This window comes from Buceros rhinoceros, unplaced genomic scaffold, assembly GCF_000710305.1.
Source record: "Buceros rhinoceros silvestris isolate BGI_N320 unplaced genomic scaffold, ASM71030v1 scaffold42500, whole genome shotgun sequence".
In the NCBI taxonomy this organism is placed as follows: Eukaryota; Metazoa; Chordata; class Aves; order Bucerotiformes; family Bucerotidae; genus Buceros; species Buceros rhinoceros.
The window spans coordinates 460-13,662 of record NW_010389765.1 but is presented as its reverse complement, the minus strand read 5'-3'; the positions used below and the strand labels follow the sequence as shown (position 1 = coordinate 13,662).

At 40.2% G+C, this 13,203-nt stretch overlaps 1 protein-coding gene across 1 annotated transcript; it reads left to right on the top strand.

The window, feature by feature from the left end:
• Positions 1-272: 272 nt before the first annotated feature.
• ACMSD (aminocarboxymuconate semialdehyde decarboxylase) lies at positions 273-9,406 on the top strand (the record flags this gene model as incomplete). Its single annotated transcript, XM_010135264.1, has 5 exons — positions 273-366; positions 1,967-2,062; positions 2,528-2,700; positions 8,919-9,017; positions 9,235-9,406. Coding segments are annotated over 5 exons (525 nt in total), but the record flags the coding sequence as incomplete, so codon positions are not given.
• Between the last annotated feature and the right edge of the window lie 3,797 nt (positions 9,407-13,203).

Below are 13,203 nucleotides of genomic sequence, written 5' to 3'. Positions count from 1 at the left end.
GGAATGCTTGGCTCACTAAGAAGATATGACCATCAGTGTTTCCAATCCTGTAGCCTCAAAACGAGCTGTGAAACTGAGTGAGAACTTCAGGCTATGGCCCAGGGGAGTAAATATAACCAACTACTGCTTATAGTTCTCACTTCTGGGCCTGTTTTTATTACTAACACTAATGCTCAGCACAAGTTTGCAGGTAATCTTTAAAGCATGGCTAGGAACTAAGATGCATTTTGGTATGATTAGTCAAGGTTTAGATTTTTTTGGTTTTGCTGCAGGCTGCTGAACAGTTAAATTGCTGTCTCTTTGTGCATCCCTGGGACATGCAGATAGATGGAAGGATGTCCAAATACTGGTTTCCTTGGCTAATAGGTGAGTGTATATTTACTTTGCTTAATCTACATTTATGAACCGTCACTGCATTATGCCCAGAAGACTGTTGCAGAGGTACTAGTACAGAGAAAAACTACATGATTTTTCTGTCCTTTTTTTTTTAAAACAAGTACTATGAGTAAATCTGTTGTGTAAATTCAGCAGTCATTTGGTTTTAGCTCGTTTAGTTTGTCTAACTTTTAAATACTTAGAATTAAAATTATTCAGACCAGCAACAGAATCTAGTAATCGCTTTTGTCCTAAATACGAAGGGCAGATGACTAGGGAAAAGTGAACTGTCTCTGAAATCAGCCTCTCAAAAATAACATCAGTAAATGAAAGAGTAGGTAAAACCAAACATGACTTCTTAGAATTTCTTGGACTATTTCCTAGAAATAGGTTGATCAGAGATGAAATAAATCTAGGTTCACATCAACTATAACTGAAATAACATGTACTTTGAAACTCCCCATAGATGTAGAGAATTATCCAATTTCTGGGGGTTTTCCCCATATGCTAGGTAAACCAGCACAACACTGCGTAACAGGAGATAGGTTGTACTGCTGCTGTCTACAAACATTTAGACCTGATTCCACCCTCACTTACTCTGTTTTGCACTGTTTTGTTTTGCATGGTTTTGCACTGCCTCCAACAGAGGTGATCTGAAAACATACACGATACACACATAACACACGTTCTGCACTATACACTGGAAAATCTTAGTGTCCCAATCACCAGTGCATTATCTTAAAGCAATATCAATTAGTCTTAATCACTGCAGGCTCAACAACACAAGTTTTAAAAGACACTAGAATTATTGCATTTATTTAGCGAAGTATTATTAAAAGATTTTCCTAGTAAGCCTAATAAGGCTTTGCATCCGAGCATGTGGGAAAACACTAATGAAAGACCACCTTTTGAGCTAGAGAGATTCTGTTTCCCCAGAGAAGAGGGGAAGTCAGTTGCTGAGTTCAAGCTGGGTGTCTACAGTTCGGCACCTAAGGGGCATGATGCTCTAAATACCTTAGCTGTGCTGAGAAACTGAGGCCCAATCTAGGGACCTAAATTGCTGTTACATTCCTAACACTGGGCACCCAAGTCGCCTGGTGGCAAAGAGAGAGAGAGGTTATTTCTAAACTGTAGGCACTTACACCTTGTCATAACTAAACCCCAAGTCTGTGTCAGAATATCCGCTAACATATCTGCCCCACTTTCCACACAGAAGAAACCCAGAAGCACAGGTGCAAAGAGAACCTGGTGTATTCCAGACTCGACTTTGAGCTCGAGTAACTGGGGAGTCAAGCCTGTACTGTGCAGTTCAGGACATACCCAACCTGCCTGTCAGCGCTCCTAGTGGTGTAGGATAAAAACTGGGCTTAGAATTGAGAAGATCTTAGCTCCAAGTCCCGTATCTTCATTTCAGTCAATAAGCTCAGTGTTCCTCTAGCAGAAATAATGGGTAACCTTTGGCAGCCTCTCTGTAACTATTATTTTTTCAATAGGCTCAAGGCTAATTGAAGAAAATGAAGATAACATATAAAACTCAAATAGGGGAACAAAAAATAAAAGTCGCATACAATAAAGCTTTCTGTGTTCTTAGGTATGCCAGCAGAAACAACAATAGCCATTTGCTCCATGATTATGGGAGGAATTTTTGAAAAATTTCCTAAGCTGAAAGTTTGCTTTGCCCATGGAGGTAAGTAATCACCGTGTGAAACACTGGTTCTTCAGCTGAGCGTGGAACAGTTGTATTTTCTGGTATGCCAGCTAATACCACTGTAAGCCTGCCACCAGCCAAGTACTATTACTCCGAAGAAGATAATCTGCTAGATCAGCTGCTTCTACGAACACTCTCTAGCCTGTGTTAGCCAGTGTTTGAACTCTTACAACAGCCCTTAAGAGAAATGAGGAAGGGGAGACAGGAGGTGGTTTGGGGAAAGGGACAAGGAAGCAGAGCAGGAGGAATTTGGGCATTACAGTAGTGAAGAGGTGCAGAAAACAGAGAAAGAAGCTAATGAGGGGGAAGCAATAAAAAATTACTGGTGCAGAGCACTTTCTTTCTGAATAGCTGACAGTAAAACTGAGGGATCACTGTTGATAATGTCGCTTTTTTCCCCTCTGCATATTTTCAGCTTCTGTTACTAAAAGCTTCTCCTTGCAGGTGGAGCTTTTCCATATACAGTGGGGCGAATCTCCCATGGATTCAACGTGCGCCCTGATTTGTGTGCACTGGATAATAAGGTGGATCCAAGAAAGTACCTTGGTTCCTTTTACACAGATTCTCTTGTCCATGATCGTGATGCACTAAGGCTGCTAACAAGTATAATAGGAGAGGTGAGTTTTAATGCTTCTAGAAGCAGGTGAGTCATTCTGGTTTTAATTCTTTATGAAACAGCAAACGGAGAAGAGAAGAAAGCAGGAAGAAGACAGCATATTCATCCAGTAAAATCAGAACCTGAGCTATTAGGAACTGACAGGCTTTTGCCGTGTTGATAATATGGAGTGTTTACAATATGGAGTTACTGAAATGGTGGTTTTAATCCAGAAAATGATGCCCTGTGAACCTTAGTTCAGCAAGGCTAGTTCCTTGCGTAAGGCTGTTCAGGATGGGACTGCAAGCAAAAACTGTTTCATTTGGAGCCGTGTGTTAAATGGCTTCATTTTCAAATTCAAGTGTATACTTGAAGAAAGCAGATTGTATTTCCACTTGTGAAGTCATAGGCAGAAAAAAAGTCAAGAATAAAGGAAGGTTTTGGGAGGATCCTGGGGAGCACATTAAACATCATGAGTTTGCAAAAATATTTTAATAGTTAGAGTACATAGTAAAGAAATCTTCGTAGTTTAGCAACCTGTTTAAATCATGTGCGGCATGGGACAGCAAAATCCAAAAACCTCAGATAATTCCTTCTCACTAGTAAATGTTCAGGAAGGGGTTGAAGATGGCATCCCATACGGCAGCTTCCAGTGGGTCACTACAAATCAACACGAGACCCTGCATTTGTGTCTCAGTGTCTGGGCCTCATGGAGTTTCTGCAGGCAGGTACCTACCAGATGTCAAAAACAGAAATGCAAGCTCTGACATTGACTTTCTCGTCTCCACAGCTGTATTCCTGTTTCCTGTACCTTAGTTTCAGGGCTCACATACAGCACTTTCCAATGTATCGTTGCTGCCGTCAGGGCCTCTTGTATCACCAAAGTTCACAAAGACAGCTGAGCCAGGTGATTTCTTCCTCCCTACCGAAAGGATGCTGTTATTTCCCATTGTCACCCCTAACAGTCTGAACAGGTCTCTGAAATAAATCAGTACGAGAACTTGTACAGACATTACTTGCCTAGGCCACTCAAAACTAGTAATGCAGAGCTATTGCCTTCTTTATTGTGTACTCTGAGCCCAAGTCTCAACTTGAAAACCTTGGGTTTTCAGCCTGTGCTGCACAGGAAATCTGTAGCTTTGAGTCTAGACTTCTGCCTGCAGCTCCCCAGCAGTACTAGTGCCTTTTAGGAAAAATTTGCATTGAATATGCATGAAAAATTCAACAATGTGACAGCACAACTACAGCTTGAAACAATACTATAGAGAGTTTTTTAAGAGTATATATGCATGTACACATACAGTAACACTACAGCTCTAAGGAGAGAAGAATTTCTTAAATCTTCTATGAATCACAGATAGATTTATGGCAGGAGCCCCATAAAATATGCAAAGAAACTACCATGCAGCCTAGTTCCATTAGAAACAAACAAGAGAAAACCCAGCTCAGGTTACTTGTCGAAAGAGCTGCTAATAAGCTGTTAGCCCTGAAAAGTTCTTACAACATCAGTGGGTATTAACTTGGGTGGCATTTGCTAAGTTCTTTCTGTTCATGTAGACAAGTTACAGTTCTTTTTTTGGCAATGCTAGTTCTAGAGAGCACTGATGAAGAGATTCCTAGGACAGAGATGAAGTTTTAGGCACCAGATGGGTTACTAACTAAATACTTTTGGCTTCCACCCAAAAGTGAGTTCTTTCAATTTCTGTTACCATCCTCTAAATAGTCAGTATCTCACGGTCGTCATCCCAGGCAGGACCTTTTACTGTGCGTAACATTTTTAATCTAACTGTAGCTTACAGTAATCACGTGGCTTTAAGTAATTTTTACAATAGATTTTACAGGATGTGTTATGCTCTTCCATTTCAACAGACAACCAAAGGCTTATGGAGTAACAAACTGTTCAGCACTTGCCTTCAGTGACCTCCTTTTCTGAGAAGTCTCCCCTAATCTAGACCATGTTCATCCTAAGCCTATTCTTGTTCCACGTGCAGTTATAATACAGGGGGATGAGTCTAGATCTTGACTTTCAAATTGTCGTGTTTAGGTGGTCAGATTCCTTTTTTTATCGCCACGGAGACAGGATCACTTGCTTGTTTCTTTTTTCTGCTTTAAAATGTTGGGAGACATGTTTTGCCATTGTTAGAAAGACTTGGTAAATTAGACGCTGTGTGACCCAGCATGGCTGAGACCCACAGATTCTTTTTCTGGTCTGATTCTGTTAAGGTGAGCCATAGATGTCAAGAGCAGAGAAAAAGGAGGAGAAGTACAACAGGATGCTTAATCCACTGCTGACAAGCTTCACTTTTTTTCTGTTTTATCTGGTATAGAATGGAAGTCTGGGAGCAGTTCTACTTTATAGTAACAAGTTAGCTTTGCACCTCGAGGGTGCTCCAAGCTATGGCTGTTGTGGGAAAGCTGCTGTCTTTGCATCACACTTACATTGAAACTTCTCTGTATTTCTTCCTAAGAAGCGACACATAAACTCTGGCTCTTAATCATCATTACTCTTTGCAACTGAAATTGAGTTGAGAGACTATAGACTGTAATTTGATAATCTAAAAGTCCCTCAGCAATAGCCTTCCTGGTGTCTTGTTTCTTTTGGCAACAAACTTCTGAAATTAAGTTTGTTAATGTAATAGATTTGGCCAGTGTATCACAGAATCATTGAATGCTTTGGGTTGGAAGGGACCTTCAAATGTCATCTAGGCCAACCCCGCTGCGGTGAGCAGGGACATCTTCAGCTCAGTCAGGTTGCCCAGAGACCCGTCCAGCCTGACCTGGGATGTTACCAGAGATGGGGCTTCTACCACCTCTTTTGGCAACCTGTTATCTGACCAACCTGTACAACAGGGGATGCTGGTGTCTTCTTTAATCCTCCTTTGAGTATTTTGAGCTCAAGCAATGTGACATCAAGTGGAACCCTGGTGCTGAAAAGTCCTGAGTCAGATCCCCAAAACTTATAACACTCAGGAGAACTTGAAAGATGAAGTACATTTTCTTTCTCTTTTTCTTATCCTTAAAAAAGAACATTCATATCACATTTTCAAACTTTACTTTATAACCATGAGGGCTAAAAAATCCTCTCTTTTTGCAATGAAAGTTGATACTCTTGCATGAGACAAATTCTTTAAAAAAACACCAGATATTTGGTGTTTTCAGTGCAGTCGTGTGTTGGCAGAATAACACTTGTAAGATTAATAAGTGCTGGGCTAAAAACAATGTGATTGGGTCTCGAGGATGACACTGTGACTTTAGGAGCTGAAGGCTGGAAATAGGACAGCTCTCCAGAGTACAGCTAAGAGCTGTGCGGGAAGGGCATCAGCGTGTGTAAAGATGTGTTTCGATGTGGCGCAAGTCCTTAGGGAACAGCCATTTCCTGGCACCGGAATGTAATGTGTTGACTTTGAGCTTATGAATATTAAAATCCAATGACAGCTGTGATGAGTCACGTACATTTAACTTCATGCCCCCCTAGTTTTGGGTGCAGGTTAATTGGAGCCTATCCCAGATAAAGGAAGCAGAAATACTTGTTTCTGAGAAAGAATTCTGTAAAACCGCAAAATTGCTGCCGTCCTTCTCTTCCTCCATGATGAGGTAGCGTGAAGTGAATATAAATAAACTCAAAATCCCTAATGATGCTAGCTATAAAAAGCAAAGAACGGGGTTGGCAGGGTATTAAATGGTTCAGTGTATCTCTGCAGAAACTTCTCCGTAGTGATTCCTCAATAGCCATCACCCAAAGGTAGAACGTTCTCTGGCCAGAAGCCGCAGCTGACCCAGCTGTAGCCAGCTGGCCTTTTTTTCTTTTTTTTAAGATTGTGTCCTGATAGTAGGAAAGAAGGTGAGTTTTTACTAATATAAGAGAACAAAGTCATGCCTGATGCTCTCTGAGATTCATTTTAAGATTCAGGTCCCTGTTACTGTGAAAAAAGTTCTGTTGAGTAGAAGTTAATCATGAGCCATACGTACCTTTCTAAAAGAAGAGATGCACTAATTAGGGTATCAAACTGTAAGTCCTCTAGGGAAAACTGACTTTGCTGATGTCCTTTGGAGTAATATAACAACACGTGTGTTATGCTAGGAGTATTTATCCGCAGAGGCCTCCCAGGACTGCTCTGAGGCTGGCTGCTAAAGAGACGTGTTGCAATCCCAGTTTCATGCCTGGGTACAACACTGAAGCTCAGAGAGTATAAATGAATACCCTAGTATCACTAACAGCAGAGCAATAACGCTACTGCTGAATTTTTCTTATTAATTTACATCTCTGTTTTACTGCTGATTAATTGATCACATGATTAGCTGTGAAACACTTCAAGTTGAAGAAGAATGTAATTGAAATAATATATATATTATTCCAATGAGAGTGTAGGATTTCTTTCTGCTTTGGCAGAAAGTAAGCAAGAATGTACAGACAAGTAAACAAGAACGTACAGGCCTTCCTGGTTTACCTAACCTTGACCGATAAACAGCTGGGCAAATACGGGGTTTCCTTCTTTACTTAGAAATCCATTTTTTCGTATAAAACTGGTATGTTTCTTGGTTGAGGCTTCTATATGGCCTACATTTGGTTTTCGTATCTGAATAAAATGTCTTGGTATTTCAGATTCAATATTACAAATAACAGAATGTATTTAGCTGCTTAAAATTACACACATCCCAACAGATTTTGTTTAACATACACTCAGAACTTGATTTAGTAGGCAGAGGATATAAATTCTCTTATTCTAAGCTTATGGCGAGGCTTCTGTAATACACTATAACACAGCAATATAGGACAGAACAATAGAATGGGTATCTTCTGTTCGGATTTCCTGTACGGTTGTGCATAGGTGCTTTCAGAGACTCTCGGGTGACATCTACTGGAGGTAAAAAAAAAATTTACAAATAAAACCTAATAATTTCATAAAATAACTGAATTATGTTTTTCTTCATCCTATTTCAGTATTGGTAACTGAGTTCAAATATTATAACAGGTGCCCCAAATTCATGAGCTTGACCTCAAATTCATGAGACATTTTAAAACATCTATTTTTAATGAAAACTGGTTTTCAAATATTCATGTCTCCAGGAGGTGAACTTAAAGGAAAATAGGCTTTCGATAAAATCAAGAGAGCTGGCAGTATGCACTCTCCAAGGTAAATAAAATGGGGAAATCTCATTCCAGTGTGGAAATGAACCTATAACAATGTGGACCTATTGAGGATCTGCCTATTTCTTTTCATCTCTGATAACAGGAGTGATGCATCCAGATTTTTTATTGAATTTTCTTTTCACTGGCTTGTTTTCAGAAACAAATTATACCACGTCACTCATATCTTCACATCGGTGTTTCAAACACACAGCTAATCTAATCCCAGTTAAAGACAATGACATTTAAAAAAAATTAGAGACTTCCAAAAACAGATGAAATTTTGTAAATGAGATTTTAGTTTTGTTATCTGCAGCTGAATATTAGTTACATTATTTTTTTATTTAAGTGTTTGAAATAATGCCACACTGTACCATGCTTTCAGTGATATCACGTTGCAATAATTACACATAATTCCGAGTTTCTGTGTGTAGGCAGGAATTTCAAATTCAGGAATGCAAATTCAAGCATCTTTTCTGAGTTTGGTGAAGAAATTCCTGAGATTCTTATAGAAATGTGTCAAAACCACTCGTATTCCTTTAGAACTGCACACAACAGTGCAGAGCATCCAGTGAGCATGAGAAAGAACAAAAAGTCAGCCAGGAAACAGAAGGAAGAATTCACTGTATCTGTTATTGGCCATTTTAATTATGTCAACTCTTAACCAAGACCAGTCACTACAAGGCAACCTGCTCGCTGGAGCAGTACGAGGAGTGTGGGACAACAGTGGGTGCTACAGAAAACCCCTCCGAGCAGGAAACTGCCATCTGTTGTAGTCACCTGAGCAATATACACTTGTTCCCATGGGCCTGGGATTTGATTTTTGAATTTTCTCTGCATGAGAATAAAAACACACCGAACTGGACCTGATTAACTAATAACCTGCACTTTTTTCAAACTTAAATTCACCAATAAACTCTCACGTCATTGTTTTCAAGCTTTGGGTTTTTTTCGTAATGAAAGTTGGAACCCAAAGATGGTCTTCATCTTCACTTTCGTAACAAATCAGTCCAATGTGTACATGTAATTTCCTGTGGTTTATTACAAATTCCAGAAAGCACAAGCAACTATAATGTTACTACAAAACATACAACATGATTTTTTATTACCAGGACAAAGTTATTTTGGGGACAGATTACCCTTTTCCACTTGGGGAACTGGAACCTGGAAAATTGATTGATTCGATGGAAGATTTTGACAATAAACTGAAGGTATGATCTTTACATTTGGGGTTTTTCCTCCCTCCTTTTCCCTCTGCTTTTAGACCTGAGATAAAACACTGAAAAATCGGTGCAGTACACTGATTTCTGCAAAGACTGGAAGCAGCCCTTTAATCCCCTTGCAACAGTTCTTTTTAAAGCACAAGTAAAAGTATGAGTAAAGTATAAGTTCAGCACACACAGACATGTATGTGTTTTGTTTTTACAGGATAAACTGAAGGCTGGCAACGCTCTGGAATTTTTGGGTCTTAGCAGAAAACAATTTGAATAATTAGGAAGATACTAAAGAGACCAAACCTCAGAAACAGCGCTGAGTCCTCAGGGATACTTCTATTTGCATGTTCAAATGTACAGATGAAAAGTAAATCTGACAAGTATGTTACAGTCTACTGTTCTTTCCAAAAAGCAAGGTTCTGCAAATGAGTATGCACAGGTATTTCTGTGCAATCGGGGATTTAGGCTGGCCTTAAACAATTGTGAAATCCCTGCTTTTATAAGAAGGGAAAGATTTCATCCTTGGCAGCTGTAATAAGAATCTCTGAAGGATAATCAATGTCATGTTACCAGGACTTGATTCCCAGGAAGAAAGAACTGAGAAAATTATGACTTGTATCCGTTACATTTCAGTCTTTCTTGTGCCAAATAGAATTTTAAAGAATCTTAAAACATACTTTAAAGAGAATTTCGTTGCTGCCCAATGAAAGGCGACATTTGCCTTTATCCACTGACCAGAGTTGCAGCGTACCACACTTAAGCTCAGCGCTGCAAATGGATGCACTGACACTTCGTAAGTGTTGTGATAGGATGATAAAGGTCTGTGTGGGGACTTGTACTTCCTAGCTGCCTCCTGCTCCACTGGCAACTTATTACTCAGAAACAATTTGGAAAATATGGTTGTAGTTGCAGAAATAATGTATTTGTGTGGGTAACATATTGTGCATCACTGTCAAAATAAATACTAGTGTTTAGCAACAGTATAGTGCAATGCTCTATTCCTTGAAAAATACTTCCTACAAGTAAGGCTGGATACTTCGAATGTTGACATGTCAGTGCTCTATCTAGTTCAGGTCCTGCTGTAGGAATGGAAAGATGGTATACTTTATAGATTCCTGGCTGAAATGGGTTTTTGAGATTATGAGGCAAGCACCCAGTCATCCTCCTCCTGAGAGGATTCTATAATGGCCAGAAAAGTGCTGATGAGCACTTACAGTCTCCATTCCCACGGGATCATTTGCTGGCTACATGTGGTGTCACTATTCTTCTGTTCAGTCTTAGAACATTCCAGGAAAAATAGTATTAGAATTTGGTTTTGTAGCTGTGTCCATAACTGTCCTTACGTCACAGACTGAACCTGAAGGATGGCGAACATCAGCAGTTGCTGCTGATACCGCCTCTGTTGGACTACAAAGGAGGCTTTGTCCTGCTACAGAGTGTCAAAAAACAAAACAAAAAGTGGTTTGTGCAGGTTAATAATATGTTTTCCTACCTATTGCACTTGGATCTTTGCTAGGTTGCTTCTCCAGATATATTCCAAAACAGAGTCCTGGACATCAGAAGCTGAAGTAGACAGCAGCTCACAGGTTTAGGCCCTAGGAATATCAGGTTTTCCTGGAAGAGCAGAAGAGGACCAAGAGAAAATAGTTTTAACAATATTTATTGTCCTTAGGTTCACAAGACTTCTGTTGACCTTTTTTATTTAAAGCAAGCATTGAGTCACTTAAATATACATTTATTCAACCAGATTGTTTTAATTACATTTCAAAATAGAAGAAAAGCAACTTCATTCTCATATAATATTCTTTTCCTTCAGCATTTTTTATTTTCACAGATGTTTAAATGAATCTAAGAGTAAAATACATTGTGATTCCTCCAATACATTTTAATTGGACTAGTTCTTCCATTTTTTAATGAATGAAACCAGTTAAGTTAGTGAGAATGTGATGTTATGTCTTTGGGGATCAAGGTCTGGAACCTCTCCAGTAGCAAGAGCAGTATTTAATTACCTTAACCTGTGACTGAATGGGTGATTGCAGCACTCTGCATGGATTAATTAATGTGCATACCCTGCATAAATCACATTCATTATGCATTATTATTTAATGAAATTCTAATTATTCTCGATGTGCTAAGATTCTTAAGACAGGGATGTATATAATCTTCCCTACATCTTCCTTTCTTTTCATTAACAAAGCTAATGTAAAATTCTAATTACAGTCAGATGAGAACATTCTAAATACCAATTATTGAAGGAATAAAAAATCTGAGTTGAACACTCAAACTCCAAGAGTTTCACACAATGATGTAAACAATGAGGTGAACCATTGCACTTCAAGATCGCTGAAGGCACAAAAATATGAAAGCAAGGTTGAGCTCCTAGTTCCAACACAAGCCTTTGTAGTGAAGTTTCCTCCGCACATGCACTTTACGGTTGGGAAGATCAGGCAAGTAAGGCACGTCTGCCAGTGCTGCATTGCACCTCTGTGTATTTCATGAACACTCTGTTGTGTCTAGTTATAAAATTGTAGCTGCTTGTATCGCATTTGCACTGCAGTTGTAAAAGGACTAGTTGTAACATAATTGCAAATGAACAAAACCACCAAGAACGCTTGGAGCTGTCATTTTGATTCATGACAGTCAGACCTGTAAATACAGACAGTACCTTTTCGTTCCCTTCGAACCCTGAACCCATAGTGTCAAGCTTCTGAAAGGGATCCGTAACTCCATACAGAGTGCCCAGTGAGAACTAGCTGCGAGCTGCATTGTAGCGGGTGTTAAAATAGGTTCAAATTGAGCTGCTCAACAGGGATGAAAGGAAATTTAGAATGGCTCTCTGTCCTCCTGAAGGGAACACGGAAGCCTGCACTTTTTTACCCCAAAGCAGTAAGAGACAGAAGTTGGGATGTTTCATTCCAGCACTTCACCATGTAGGCCTGTGTTCATGTGTTCATGTGCGAGTGAGTTTGAAGCTCAATGATGGCCATGTAAAAGTAACGTTGGGTAGCACATTATTATTTAAGAGTGAAATTGGAATGGGCAGAAAGCTTACGAAGTGACTTTGATTCTTAAAGGCAGGTGAAGTGTAACATGGGAGAGGTTCAGACCTGTTCCTGTTCCGTACCGGGTAAGCATATGGATCTTCTTGCTGGAGTTTATTAATCTGGAAGGACACAAGGTATCACTGGCCTGCTTCGATTCTGCCTTTTTGGCACCAAATTCCTGAGAAACACCACCTGTAGAAGTTAGTTATTGCTTGTATAGCTGTGACTATCATAAACACCACACACTCGAGGCGCGGGAATTGCTGTGAGATTCTCAGGTGTTCCTGCACTCAAGAGAGGGATGCGTTGCCCAGGCACATGCTACTGCCAGTACCAAGAGGACAATTAGAGGCACAGCCTGCTGCTCACAACGGTGACAATTTTCATGCAGAACGAGTGGCTTCACAGGTATTAGACCTTTCCACCTTCTCTCCACAGACTCTATTCCCCACACAGCAATCCATTAGCATTTCCAAGTATTTTAGCCCTTAAAACAGGTGTTTGTTTATTCTGGTGCCCCCCCGTCGCGCACTGCAAATCAGCAGTAATCCGACAAGGAGCCCAGTGTGGGAGGATCATGCCTCCTGGGGAGTAGATGGCACACTGGTGATGTCAGAACTTCCCAGCTGAGCACCACAGGCCTGGCTCTAGCTTCTCATCCTAACTCCATTGCTATCCCCGACAGATATTGCTCATCATTTTGGGTGTAGAACTTGAGTCTTCACTGAAAGGCTAAGTTAGTGGATGTCACAGAACCAGTGGCATTTATGCTGGGAGACTGAGCAGCTTTAAGGAGGAAGGGGGTGCTAAACCAGAAGAACCATTAGCCAGTTTCAGAACTAGATCACACATCCTAACGTGCATCTTCAGGAGGGGTCACCTTCATCTGTTTCGGTTAAAGTTATCCTCTCCCACCCCGGCTGCATACAACAGCTTCTGCCCTGTGTTCGTGCTATGTGTGAGGCAATAAATGGGATCACTTAAAATAACTGACTTTGAAGCGGTTGATGAGTCTTCACTGAAAAAAGCAAGTTTTGAGAGGCACAAGAGTCTATTTGTCTCAATCCATTAATCTTCTCAGCTGAACGCCAACGGCCCAGAAAGACACGAGTACCGCCGGAGACCGGACCTTGGAGAAC